The sequence below is a fragment of the Salmo salar genome, chromosome ssa01, assembly GCF_905237065.1.
Source record: "Salmo salar chromosome ssa01, Ssal_v3.1, whole genome shotgun sequence".
NCBI classification, from domain to species: Eukaryota; Metazoa; Chordata; class Actinopteri; order Salmoniformes; family Salmonidae; genus Salmo; species Salmo salar.
In genome coordinates, this window is record NC_059442.1 from 7,755,192 (window position 1) to 7,768,501 (window position 13,310).

Below are 13,310 nucleotides of genomic sequence, written 5' to 3' on the forward strand. Positions count from 1 at the left end.
TGGTAGCAGCCAGCAGCATATACCACCTTGCATCCCCACTGCTGGCTGGCTAAGCAGGGTTTGGTTCTGGTCGATCCAGATGCTGCTACAAGTGGTGTTGGAGGACCAGAGATGAGACCACGACGCCATGGCAGTTATGGCAAGAACAGGAACGCAAAAATTCCAGTAATTTCTCAAATACACAGGTGTTCCAGAAATCCTGGTTGGAAGAGTCCCGGAATGAGGATAGTATAAGCAGGAGTTCCAGGAATCCCCCAACCAGGTTTTCTAGGAAGAATGGGAATTGGGGAAGTAACTGGAATTTTGTAACCCTAGGCAAGAGTAGGACAGCAGGCCAGAATGAAGGGAGTAGACACTTGAACTTGTCAATCTGGTTGTATGCGCTGGGTAACTTCTTAGCCAAGTTGGCCAACACTCACTGATTGAGTGATGACAAGAGACCGCAATTTTCTAAATCGAGGGTCAACTCCCTCTGTGTGCAAATCAAACATACTTATGGAAGCCGTATCAGGAAAGTCACTATCTGGAATTGATTGAATAGCCTACTCAGCAGGTGTGTGTGTGTGTGTCTGGTTCACACAGTGTTTAGGAGTCGTGAGTATCAATGTGACTGGAGAAGGAGAGGAACTCAGTAAGTGGCTTACTGCTGGACCAAGACACCTCATTAAGTGGCTTACTGCTGGACCAAGACACCTCAGTAAGTGGCTTACTGCTGGACCAAGACACCACATGACCACGGAATGTTCACCCCCCCCCCCCATCACCTCCACTCACTAACCCCCCTCTCTCCCATTTCCTCACTTCACCCCCCCCCCTCTCTCCCCATCTCATCTCCTCACTTACCCATCTCTCCCCTCCCTGCTATATCCATCTGACCCCGTCTCTCCCAATCTCCTCCCCCTCTCTCCCCATCTCCTCCCCTTACTAACCCCCCTCTCCCCCAATTCCTCCCCTCACTAGCCCCCTCTCTCCCCATCTCCTCTCCTCAATAACCACCCTCCCCTCCCCTCACTAACCCCCTCTCTCCCATCTCGTTCCCCCACTAACCTCCCCATCTCCTCCCCTCACTAACCCCCTCTCTCCCCCTCCTCCCCTTACTAACCCCCTCTCTCCCCCATCTCCCCCTCATTAACCACCCTCTCTCCCCCATCTCCTCCCCTACCTCATGAAGCTGGTGGAGAGAATGCCAAGAGTGTGCAAAGCTGTCATCAAGGCAAAGGGTGGCTACTTTGAAGAACCTCAAATATAACATATATCTTGATTTGTTTAACACTTTTTTGGTTACTACATGATTCCATGTGTTATTTCATAGTTTTGATGTCTTCGCTATTATTCTACAATGTAGAAAAATGTAAATAAAGAAAAACCCTTGAATGAGTAGGTGTGTCCAAAACTTGTGACTTATACTATATATGTACACTACCGTTCAAAAGTTTGGGTCACTTAGAAATGTCCTTGTTTTTGCTAGAAAAGCACATTTTTTTTGTCCATTAAAATAACATAAAATGTATCAGAAATACAGTGTAGACATTGTTAATGTTGTGAATGACTATTGTAGCTGGAAACGGCTGATTTGTGATGGAATATCTACATAGGCGTACAGAGGCCTATTATCAGTAAACATCACTCCTGTGTTCCAATGGCACGTTGTGTTAGCTAATCCAAGTTTATCATTTTAAAAGATTAATTGATTTATTAGAAAACCCTTTTGTAACAGACAGACGCCTCACAAGTCCTCAACTGGCAGCTTCATTAAAGAGTACCCACAAAACACCAGTCTCAACGTCAACAGTGAAGAGGCAGCTCCGGGATGCTGGCCTTCCAGGCAGAGTTGCAAAGAAAAAGCCATATCTCAGACTGGCCAATAAAAAGAAAAGATTAAGATGGGCAAAAGAACACAGACACTGGACAGAGGAACTCTGCTTAGAAGGCCAGCATCTATTTAATGAAGCTGACAGTTGAGGACTTGTGAGGCGTCTGTTTCTGAAACTAGACCGGGGCCTCCCACTCCTCTTTCTATTCTGGTTAGAGCCAGTTTGCGCTGTTCTGTAAAGGGAGTAGTACACAGAGTTGTACCAGATCTTCAGTTTCTTGGCAATTTCTCGCATGGAATCGCCTTCATTTCTCAGAACAAGAATAGACTGACGAGTTTCAGAAGAAAGGTCTTTGTTTCTGGCCATTTTGAGCCTGTAATTGAACCCACAAATGCTAATGCTCCAGATACTCATTTACAACATTAACAATGTCTGCACTGTATTTCTGATCAATTTGATGTTATTTTAAATGGACACAAAATGTGCTTTTGTTTAAAAAACGAGGACATTTCTAAGTGACCCCAAACTTTGAACGGTAGTGTATATTCTACTTTTATTGGGACCCTTGATTACTGCATTGGTTTCAGTGGGAGGTTGAGGTGTACTGTAGCTTTCCTCCAGCAGCAGACAAGTCTTAAAGCAACAGGCAGCCATTCCCCAGGGCTGCCACTCCTGTTGCCATGACGTGTGCCAGTGTTCATTAACACCTTCAGTGAATGGGAGACTTGGAGATAGACAACATTTATTCTGTCTCTCAACTTCTCTCTTTCTCCGCTTTAGGTTTACAGCAGCGGCGCATGCAAAATGCTTACTTTCAAGTTCCCTCAACAACACTAATATCAATATCTATATAATCAAAAGTCAAATAAAAAATTAATAAAAACAGAGCCCCAGAACCAGCTAGGCTGAGGGGACTCTTCTCCAGGTTCATCTCTCTGTAGGTGAGGGCTCTGAGGGGACTCTTCTCCAGGTTCATCTCTCTGTAGGTGAGGGCTCTGAGGGGACTCTTCTCCAGGTTCATCTCTCTGTAGGTGAGGGCTCTGAGGGGAATCTTCTCCAGGTTCATCTCTCTGTAGGTGAGGGCTCTGAGGGGACTCTTCTCCAGGTTCATCTCTCTGTAGGTGAGGGCTCTGAGGGGACTCTTCTCCAGGTTCATCTCTCTGTAGGTGAGGGCTCTGAGGGGACTCTTCTCCAGGTTCATCTCTCTGTAGGTGAGGGCTCTGAGGGGACTCTTCTCCAGGTTCATCTCTCTGTAGGTGAGGGCTCTGAGGGGACTCTTCTCCAGGTTCATCTCTCTGTAGGTGAGGGCTCTGAGGGGACTCTTCTCCAGGTTCATCTCTCTGTAGGTGAGGGCTCTGAGGGGACTCTTCTCCAGGTTCATCTCTCTGTAGGTGAGGGCTCTGAGGGGACTCTTCTCCAGGTTCATCTCTCTGTAGGTGAGGGCTCTGAGGGGACTCTTCTCCAGGTTCATCTCTCTGTAGGTGAGGGCTCTGAGGGGACTCTTCTCCAGGTTCATCTCTCTGTAGGTGAGGGCTCTGAGGGGACTCTTCTCCAGGTTCATCTCTCTGTAGGTGAGGGCTCTGAGGGGACTCTTCTCCAGGTTCATCTCTCTGTAGGTGAGGGCTCTGAGGGGACTCTTCTCCAGGTTCATCTCTCTGTAGGTGAGGGCTCTGAGGGGACTCTTCTCCAGGTTCATCTCTCTGTAGGTGAGGGCTCTGAGGGGACTCTTCTCCAGGTTCATCTCTCTGTAGGTGAGGGCTCTGAGGGGACTCTTCTCCAGGTTCATCTCTCTGTAGGTGAGGGCTCTGAGGGGACTCTTCTCCAGGTTCATCTCTCTGTAGGTGATAGCTTTGTTATGGACGGTTTGGGAATCGCTTCCTTTTAGGTGGTGGTAGAACTTAATTAACAGCTCTTTTCTGGATTTTGATAATTAGCGGGTATCGGGCTAATTCTGCTCTGCATGCATTATTTGGTGTTTCACGTTGAACACTGAGGATATTTTTGCAGAATTCTGCATGCAGTCTCAATTTGGTGTTTGTCCCATTTTGTGAATTATTGGTTGGTTAGCGGACCCCAGACCTCACAACCATAAAGGGCAATGGGTTCTATAACTGATTCAAGTATTTTTAGCCAGATCCTAATTGGTATGTCAAATTTTATGTTCCTTTTGATGGTATAGATGGCCCTTCTTGCCTTGTCTCTCAGACCGTTCACAGCTTTGTGGAAGTTACCTGTGGTGCTGATGTTTAGGCACTGGTATGTATCGTTTTTTGTGTGCTCTAGGACAACGGTACTCTAGGACAAAGGTCCTGGCAACTGGACCTTTTTTGGAACGCCATTATTTTGGTCTTACTGAGATTTACTGTCAGGGACCAGGTCTGACAGAATCTGTGCAGAAGATCTAGGTGCTGCTGTAGGCCCTCCATGATTGGGGACAGAGGCACCAGATCATCAGCAAACAGTACACATTTGACTTCAGATTCTAGTAGGGTGAGGCCGGGTGCTGCAGACTGTTCTAGTGCCATCGCCAATTCATTGATATATATGTTGAAGAGGGTGGGGCTTAAGCTGCATCCCTGTCTCACCCCAAGGCCCTGTGGAAAGAAATGTGTGTTTTTTGCCAATTTTAACCATACACTTGTTGTTTGTGTACATGGATTTTAAAATGTTGTATGTTTTCTCCCCAACACAAATTTCCATCAATTTGTATAGCAGACCCTCATGCCAAATTCAGTCAAAAGGTTTTTTGAAATCAACAAATCATGAGAAGACTTTCTCTCTTTCTCTCTCTCCAAAAAATAAGAAGTAGTGGAAGAAAGTAGTTTCCACAGCCTCACTCTCTCTCTCTCTCTCTCCCCCTCTCACTCAATTTCAATCTCTCTCTCCACCTCCACCACCACCACCTCTACCACCATCTCCACCACCCCCACCCTCTCCACCTCCTCCTCCACCCCCACCACCTCCACCACCTCCTCCACCTCTTCCTCCTCCACCACCTCCACCACCACCACCACCTCCACCACCACCACCACCACCTCCACCACCACATCCTCCACAACCACCACCTCCTCCACCACCAGCTCCACCACCACCTCCTCCACCACCACCACATCCTCCACCACCACCGCCACCTCCACCACCCCCCCCCCTCCACCACCACATCCTCCACCACCACCTCCACCACCACCTCCCACCACCTCCACCCCCACCACCACCCCTCCTCCTCCTCCTCCTCCTCCACCACCTCCACCACCACCACCTCCACCACCACCCTCTCCACCTCCACCCTCTCCACCTCCTCCACCACCAGCTCCACCACCACCACCACCTCCTCCACAACCTCATCCTCCACCACCACCACCTCCTCCACCACCACTACCACCTCCACCTCCTCCACCACCACCTCCACCACCACCACCTCCACCACCTCCAGCTTCACAAAATGTTTCCACTGCTCCATAGTCCAATGGCGGCGAGCCTTACACCGCTCCAGCTGACGCTTGGCATTGCACATGGTGATCTTAGGCTTGTGTGCGGCTGCTTGGCCATGGAAACACATTTTGTGCAGCTTCCGATGAACAGTTATTGTGCTGACCTTGCTTCCAGAGGCAGTTTGGAACTCGGTAGTGAGTGTTGCAACCGAGGACAGATGATTTTTTACACGGTATGTGCTTCAGCACTCGGCGGTCGCGTTCTATGAGCTTGTGTGGCCTACCACTTCGAGGCTGAGCTGTTGTTGCTCCTAGTCGTTTCCACAATAACAGCACTTACAGTTGACCGGGGGAGCTCTAGCAGGGCAGAAAATCCTATGACGGTGCCACGTTGTCAGTCACTGAGCTCTTCAGTACGGGCCATTCTACTGACAATGTTTGACTATGGAGATTGCATGGATGTCTGCTCGATTTTATTTATACAGATTTCCATTCTGATTTTGCAATAATTACTCCCAGCAACCCAGAACTAAAGTATTGCGTAATTGGTCAGCTGCTCGATTAAGTTTTGAGGCTATATACAGAGCATTCGGGAAATACTCAGACCCCTTGACTTTTCCCACATTTTGTTACATTACAGCCTTATTCTAAAATTGGTTCAATTGTTTCCCCCCCCCCTCATACACACAATACTCCATAATGACAAAGCAAAGACATGGTTTTTAGAAATGTTTGCAAATGTATGAAAAGAAAACAACTGAAATATCACATTTACATAAGTATTCAGACGCTTTAATCAGTATATTGTTGAAGCACCTTTGGCAGTGAACGCAGCCTAGAGTCTTCAGTAAAGCTGTCATCAAGGCAAAGCGTGGCCACTGAAGAATCTCAAATACAACATATATTTTGATTTGTTGAATACTTTTTTGGTTACTACCTGATTCCATATGTGTTATTTCATAGTTTTGATCTCTTCACTATTATTCTACAATGTAAAAAATAAACAAAAACCCTTGAAAGAGTAGGTGTGTACTGGTACGGTAGACAGGTGTGTGCCTTTCCAAATCATGCCCAATCAGTTGAATTTATCACAGTTGGCCTCCAATCAAGTTGTAGAAACATCTCAAGGATGATCAATGAAAACAGGATGCACCTGAATTTCGAGACTCATAGCAAAGGGTATGAATACTTATGTAAATTAGGTATTTATGTTTTTCATTTTTTATAAATTTGCAAAGAATTCTAAAAACCAATTTTTTCTTTGTCATTATGGGGTATTTTGTGTAGATTGATGAGGAGCATTTTTTATTTAACACATTTACAATAAGTCTGTAACGTAACACAATTTGGAAAAAGTCAAGGGGTCTGAATACTTTCCGAATGCACTGTTAGGAGAAGATCTAAAGATGAGTGGAACCAGATCTAGGAGCTCCACACTCTCTCTGTGCAAGTTAAGGGCTGAATGTCCCCTTCCCTTCCAAAATGTGAAAGTCGCTAACACCTGCGAAATCGTGATATGTCCAAATAACCAGTGACGAAAAACCCAAAAAACCGGGACGACTCCTGCTGTTAATCCACACATCCCACTCCTTCCTGTCAGATTCTACAATACCAGTTATGTTTATGTAGATCTGTCCACAATAGATTCATGTAAAAACAAACACTGGCCATACTCTTGAAGCCTATGACATTTAGTTTGTTTGAGAGTCTGTGCTAAAACACACACAACTGCATCAAATATGCCCAGTTCATCTTAGCAAAAGACTTGGGAAGATGAATTGAACAGAAGACAATGTGCTTAGAGTCACAATAGGCCTAGCCTTTTGTGTATTTTTAAATGAAGTAGCCTATATTTATCAGATAGGCAACTCATTTAGGAACCCAGAACCAAATTCTTGCATGAACACTGACCTCCGGCCTCCTAATATATGTGTTCCCATCATACGGTAAAAATTGGCCATATCATAAACCTTGATGAAGAAGGTCTTGCCATAAGGTTAGCAGTGTGGTTAAAGTTAGGTTTAAAACAAGGAGAGGGAGGCGAAGGCTGACTCCGCCCTAAAACATTTGTACGGATGTCAATGAGAGATAATTGAACTTGGTCAACATAAATTGTAGTTGCTAATTGCGGCTTATTTGATTGAAATATACATTTTGTAATGCTTAGGTTATTATGAATGTACTGATATATGTGAACACACGTGGCATCCCGGCAACTTCGGGGGGGGGGAAAAAACAATTTTATATCAGAGTTGTGCCTGTTGTTCAGATGCAAACCTGACCTCTCAGGTTGAGAATGAGAATTGGCTCCTGCCTCTTCCCGCCTGCCTTAAAGCCTTTGCAGACATTTATTCCCATTGTTAGAGAAAACAGTCCAATATCTTGTCAATATAATAGACAATCTTTGGTTTAAAATCTGAAATTGTCGAACTAGGTGGGGCTTCTAACTTTGCAATTTGCCCAGAAAGAACACTTTGCTAATGGTAGGCCTACCTGTATATACTTCTGTCTGCTGGTACGCGCACTGCAGTTACAACAACACACGTGAGCGCGCAGCAGGTCCTGATGTTGATGGCATAGGCGTCACATTCCCTTATCCGGCTATCCAGACGCTGCCTGTCTGTAAAGTTATTAAAACGGTCGAAAACAGTCTATAGATGACACGCATACCTAATATTTCTTACCTTTTTCCATATAATGGGAATTTATAGTTCCATACGTTTCTGTTTGATTGTTCATGTGACCATTTGATGTGTATGAGTTGAATTAAATTGAGACGGGGTCTTTCTGGCAGCACATGAGACAGCCAGGGTAACAGGTGTGTAGGACGCTATTTTATTACTTACCTGCCGCAGGTGACTATGGTACAAGTCTAACAAACTAACTGACGAACTGAAGCGAAACAAGTCACAGTTGACAAAAGTAAGTATCCCAGTTTTTATATAACAAGTTCTAGCTGATAAAATGTGTTGTGGGGTTTGGTATGCTGTAGCAACGTTGTTTCCGGACTTCTACTGCCTCCCTCTCGTCGTTCTCTGTGGGAGAGAGAGAATGAGGCGACAGCACGGTCAGTTTGGCCAAACAACGATGAAAGTTTTAAAACTGTAGTTTGGCTCTATGATGGTTTTTCTCTTGTTGAGAATAATATGAAAGATGAAAATAATCTCTGTTTGATAAAACAGCAGTGTGAATGAACGAACAGGAGAGAAGCAGAAAAGTCACGTGATAAGCAAACATGTTGAGGTATTTTATTCATCGAAGTAGGTTTTATGTCAGACATTCAGACGTTATTAAATCTCTCTTGTCGCAATAACGTTTGTATTGATTGTTATAAACGTCAAAACAAGTCGTAATTTGTCAAAACATTTCTTGCCTACAACCTTTGATTTGCATATGTTCTTGTGTTGATTCGATAGAAATAATCAAACCATATAGAAATCCATTTAAATATCTTGTTTGCAATAACTTTAGCATTCATTGTCATAGAAACATGAAAGCAAGTGCTAATGATTCTAAACAGGTGTGGCCTACTTCTACAACGTTTGATTTGTATGAAAAATGTGGTCTTTATGTAGCAACATTTGAAGTGGTGTTTTTTTGTTGTTGCGTTGTATAAAAGTAAAGAATAAACTATCAAAATAAAGTCGCACACTCCGTGTAATCTCCCAGCAATTGAATGGGTATTTCCCAACGTTTCGGCATCACTGTGATGGTGATGTCATGAATACTTGAACCAGGTTATGTAGAAACACAGTGCAATTAGTGTAACCAATGACAATAGTGAGGGGTGTGTCATAATGATTAAGTTAATTAAAATTAATGAAACTGATAAAATATAGTATATGGCATATTCAATTATGCTATTGTTATCATATGGAAACATAATGGAATATTGTACATCATATTACCATCAACATACATTATTGTTTCATTCAACTTCACAATTTCGTATATCATTTTTGTTACATGTAATCTTTTGGTTCAACCACATATACACTTTCAAAGCAGAATTACTTTCACATTGTTCTGCAAATGCAGTGTATTATGTGTGTGTGTGTGTGTGTGTGTGAGAACATCATCAACAGCGGGAAATATTAGGTAATGTTAATAAGCTGTACAAATATTTTTCAATTTATGCAACTTGTTCATAGAGGAAAATATGTTCATAAGAGTAAAGACTCAGTGCTAGAAAATAATAAATAAAATTGTATATCATACACTGCATTTGAGGAACAATGTGAAAGTAATTCTGCTTTGAAAGTTGATTAACCTGTAACCCCACTTTTGAGAAAATGTCCTTGAATGTTTTTGGTACACCTACTGGAGAGCTTTTAGTCTACACCCGTTCAGTGTGGTTCACACCATCTTAAGCCTTAGCCCATGTCTTTTATTAAGGATTCACATGTGAGGCCATGTTCTAAACAATCAAAGCTTTCAAAACTAAAAGTAGTAGCCTACAATAAGGAAAAACTCCAGGTAAAAAATACACTTCATTTAGTCCTTGGCCTACATCCTAATCTGACTTTGGTGCAGGTCATGTTGTTCTTCACATTACTGCCCCTATGTAAATGAAATCGATGTTTATTCATCACATGCACAGGATACAGAGGGTGTAAACGGAACAGTGAAATGGTTACTTGCGTAGTAGCAATATAAAAAAAAAAAAAAAAATGTCCAGGTGTAAATATGTTATAATTATTAGATGATTCTTACCCCAGACACACTTGTCTAAATTGATGCCTCATGTGAAGGAAATGCGGTAACCAACCAACCACCCAGCCACACCTAGCTAAGTGGATGGGTCACTATTCTCGAGACGTACACATGTTCATAAAATACAATAGATGGCTGTAATCACCCCCAGGCACATCATCTGGCTAACTTGATGGGTCATGTAATAATCTGGCGACGTCTTCTGTTTAACCTCTATGGGCTAGGTGGGACGCAAGCGTCCCACCCGTGGTGCACTCCATCAACAGCAGGTGCATTTCAAGAGCGGCAAATTTGAATCCAAATAAATGTCAAAATTCAAATTTTTCAAACATACAACTCTTTTACACCCTTTGATAGATAAACATCTCCTTAATCTAACCACGTTTTACGATTTCAAAAAGGTTTTACGGCGAAAGCATAAATTTAGAGTATGTTAGGACAGTACATTTACAAGAGTTGTGTGTAATGTTTTGCCAATTCAAAGACGGGCGTCACCAAAACCATAAAACCAGCTAAAATTATGCACTAACCTTTTACAATCTCCATCAGATGACACTCCTAGGACATTATGTTAGACAATGCATGCATTTTTAGTTCTATCAAGTTCATATTTATATCCAAAAACAGCGTTTTACTGTGGCGTTGATGTTCAGGAAATCGTTTCCCTCCAATAACCGGCATTCAAGTCAGCACCACAAATTAAATAATTAAAATTAGAAAACATTGGTAAAATATTATATTGTCATTTAAAGAATTATAGATTTACATCTCTTGAACGCAATCAACTTGCCAGATTTAAAAATAACCTTACTGGGAAATCACACTTTGCAATAATCTGAGCACTGCGCCCAGAAAAATACGCGTTGCGATACAGACTAGCCGCCATGTTGGGGAGATCTAAAATCGAAATTACTACGTAAATAATCCATTACCTTTGATTCTCTTCATCAGATGTCACTTCCAGGTATCACAGGTCCATAACGAATGTAGTTTTGTTCAAAAAAGCTCATCATTTATGTCCAAAAATCTCCGTCTTGTTAGCACATGATCTAAGCCCGCCGGACTTCACTTCATGAACGAGGGGTAAAAATATATTTACGTTCGTTCAAACATGTCAAACGTTGTATAGCATAAATCATTAGGGCCTTTTTAACCAGAACATGAATAATATTCAAGGTGGACGAATGCATTCTCTTTTATAACGTATTGGAACGTAGGGTACCCAACATGAACTCGTGCGCCAGGTGTCTAATGGGCCATCATCGTTCCATGGCTCTTGTTCGGTCAGATCTCCCTCCAGAAGACTCAAAACACTTTGTAAAGGCTGGTGACATCTAGTGGAAGCAATAGGAAGTGCCAAAATATTCCTCAGCCCCTGTGTTTTTCAATCGCATAGGTTTAAAGGTAATACAACACATCAGGTATCCACTTCCTGTCAGAAAATGTCTCAGGGTTTTTATCCAGCCGTGCAAATACTGCCACCTAGCCCTAACAGGTTAAACAATGAACCGGAATAATCCGAACTCCTACTACTACCAATACAAACATTGTAATAGCTGTAGTATGAATCTGCTGGTAGCTAAAGCTAACCATGTTCAATGTTAGCTAGCTATGCAAATGTATGTTTTTATTTGAATAATATTACTACACAGATCATACATGTAATGTTAGCTAGCGAACCAGCAAGCTAACATTCTCTAGCTAGCTAACAGTATGGTTTAACCTGTCTGGGCCAGTGGGACGCTTGCGTCCCACCCTAATCAACAGCCAGTGGAATCGCGTCGCGCGAAATGCAAAACCTCATAAATGCTATAACTTCAATTTCTCAAACATATGACTATTTTACACCGTTTTATAGATACACCTCTCTTGAATCGAACCACGTTGTCCGATTTCAAAAAGGCTTTACAGCAAAAGCAAAACATTTAGATTATGTTAGGAGAGAACCCAGCCAGAAATAATCACACAGCCATTTTCAAAGCAACTAGATGCATCACAAATACCCAAAACACAGCTAAATGCAGCACTAACCTTTGACAATCTTCATCAGATGACAATCCTAGGACATCATGTTACACAATACATGCATTTTTTGTTCGAAAAAGTTCATATTTATATATAAAAACAGCATTTTACATCGGCGCGTGACATTCTGAAAATCTTTTCCCTCAAATGCTTCCGGTGGATCAGCGCTACAATTTACAAAATTACTATTCGAAAACATTGTTAAAATGTAATATTGTCATTCAAATACTTATAGATTAACATGTCTTGAATGCCACTGCTTTGCCAGATTTAAAAATAACTTTACAGGGAAATCACACTTTGCAATAAACGACATGGTATGCCCAGCAAAATAGGCTAGGCTATACATGTTGGCGCCATCTTGGAACAATCAACCATAAAAAATACTATTGTAAATAAAACCTTACCTTTTGATTATCTTTATCAGAAAGCACTTCCAGGAATCCCAGGTCCATAACAAATGTAGTGTTGTTCGAAAAAGTTAATCATTTATGTCCCAATTGTTAGCGCGCTCCGAAGGCTACTGATAATGTACCGTGCTGAGTCGGACTTGTCGTCACAAATGTACAATTTTTTTTATTTAAGTTCGTTCAAACATGTCAAACGTTGTATAACATAAATCTTTAGGGCCTTTTTCAACCAGAGCTTCAATAATATTCCATGGCGACGTTTGCATTGTCTTTCAAAACGTTTCGAAAGGGGAGGGTAGCCATGGGCACCCACGTCATAGTAGTAATGGCCCTCCCCCTGTGACCAACTTCCCAAGCCTCTCTTTCAGTCAGTTTTGATAGTAGGAGACTCAAACCACTTTGTAAAGACTGGGGACATCTAGTGGAAGCCTTAGGAAGTGCTAAATGATTCATAAGCCCCTGTGTGTTTCAATGGCAAATGTTTGAAGTGATATCCACACATCAGATTTCAGTTTCCTGTCAGGATTTGTCTCAGGGTTTTGACTGCCATATGAGTTCTGTTATACACAGACACCATTCAAACAGTTTTAGAAACTTTAGGGTGTTTTCTATCCATATCAAACAATTATATGCATATTCTAGTTACTGGGCAGGAGTAGTAACCAGATTAAATCGGGTACGTTTATTTATCCGGCCGTGCAAATATTGCCCCCTATCCCCAACCTTGCAATGAAAGCAACTTTCAGATAAAATTAGAAACGTATAATATCTGAAAATGTAGCTAGACCCGTATACATGGATGAATGCTTCATGGCAGACTGGAACCATTTAACTCAGTTTTGTTTGTAGCTACATCTTGTTTGACCAGCGTTGTGTCAAGTCACTCCGGTTCACACTGACCGTGGCGTGTGCAGAAT

General features: G+C 42.4%; 1 protein-coding gene across 5 annotated transcripts in view; it reads left to right on the forward strand.

Moving 5' to 3' along the window:
- Positions 1-8,031: 8,031 nt before the first annotated feature.
- sh3yl1 (SH3 and SYLF domain containing 1) overlaps positions 8,032-13,310 on the forward strand; it is a 63,258-nt gene continuing 57,979 nt past the window's right edge. For 4 of the 5 annotated variants that reach the window (XM_014198612.2, XM_014198765.2, XM_014198684.2 and 1 more), the window contains exon 1: positions 8,032-8,167. In XM_014198612.2, the coding sequence (XP_014054087.1) occupies position 8,167 (1 nt within the window). In that variant the 5' untranslated portion in view covers positions 8,032-8,166. The remainder of the gene's footprint in view (positions 8,168-13,310) is intronic. The other variant, XM_045711012.1, reaches the window with a different exon arrangement.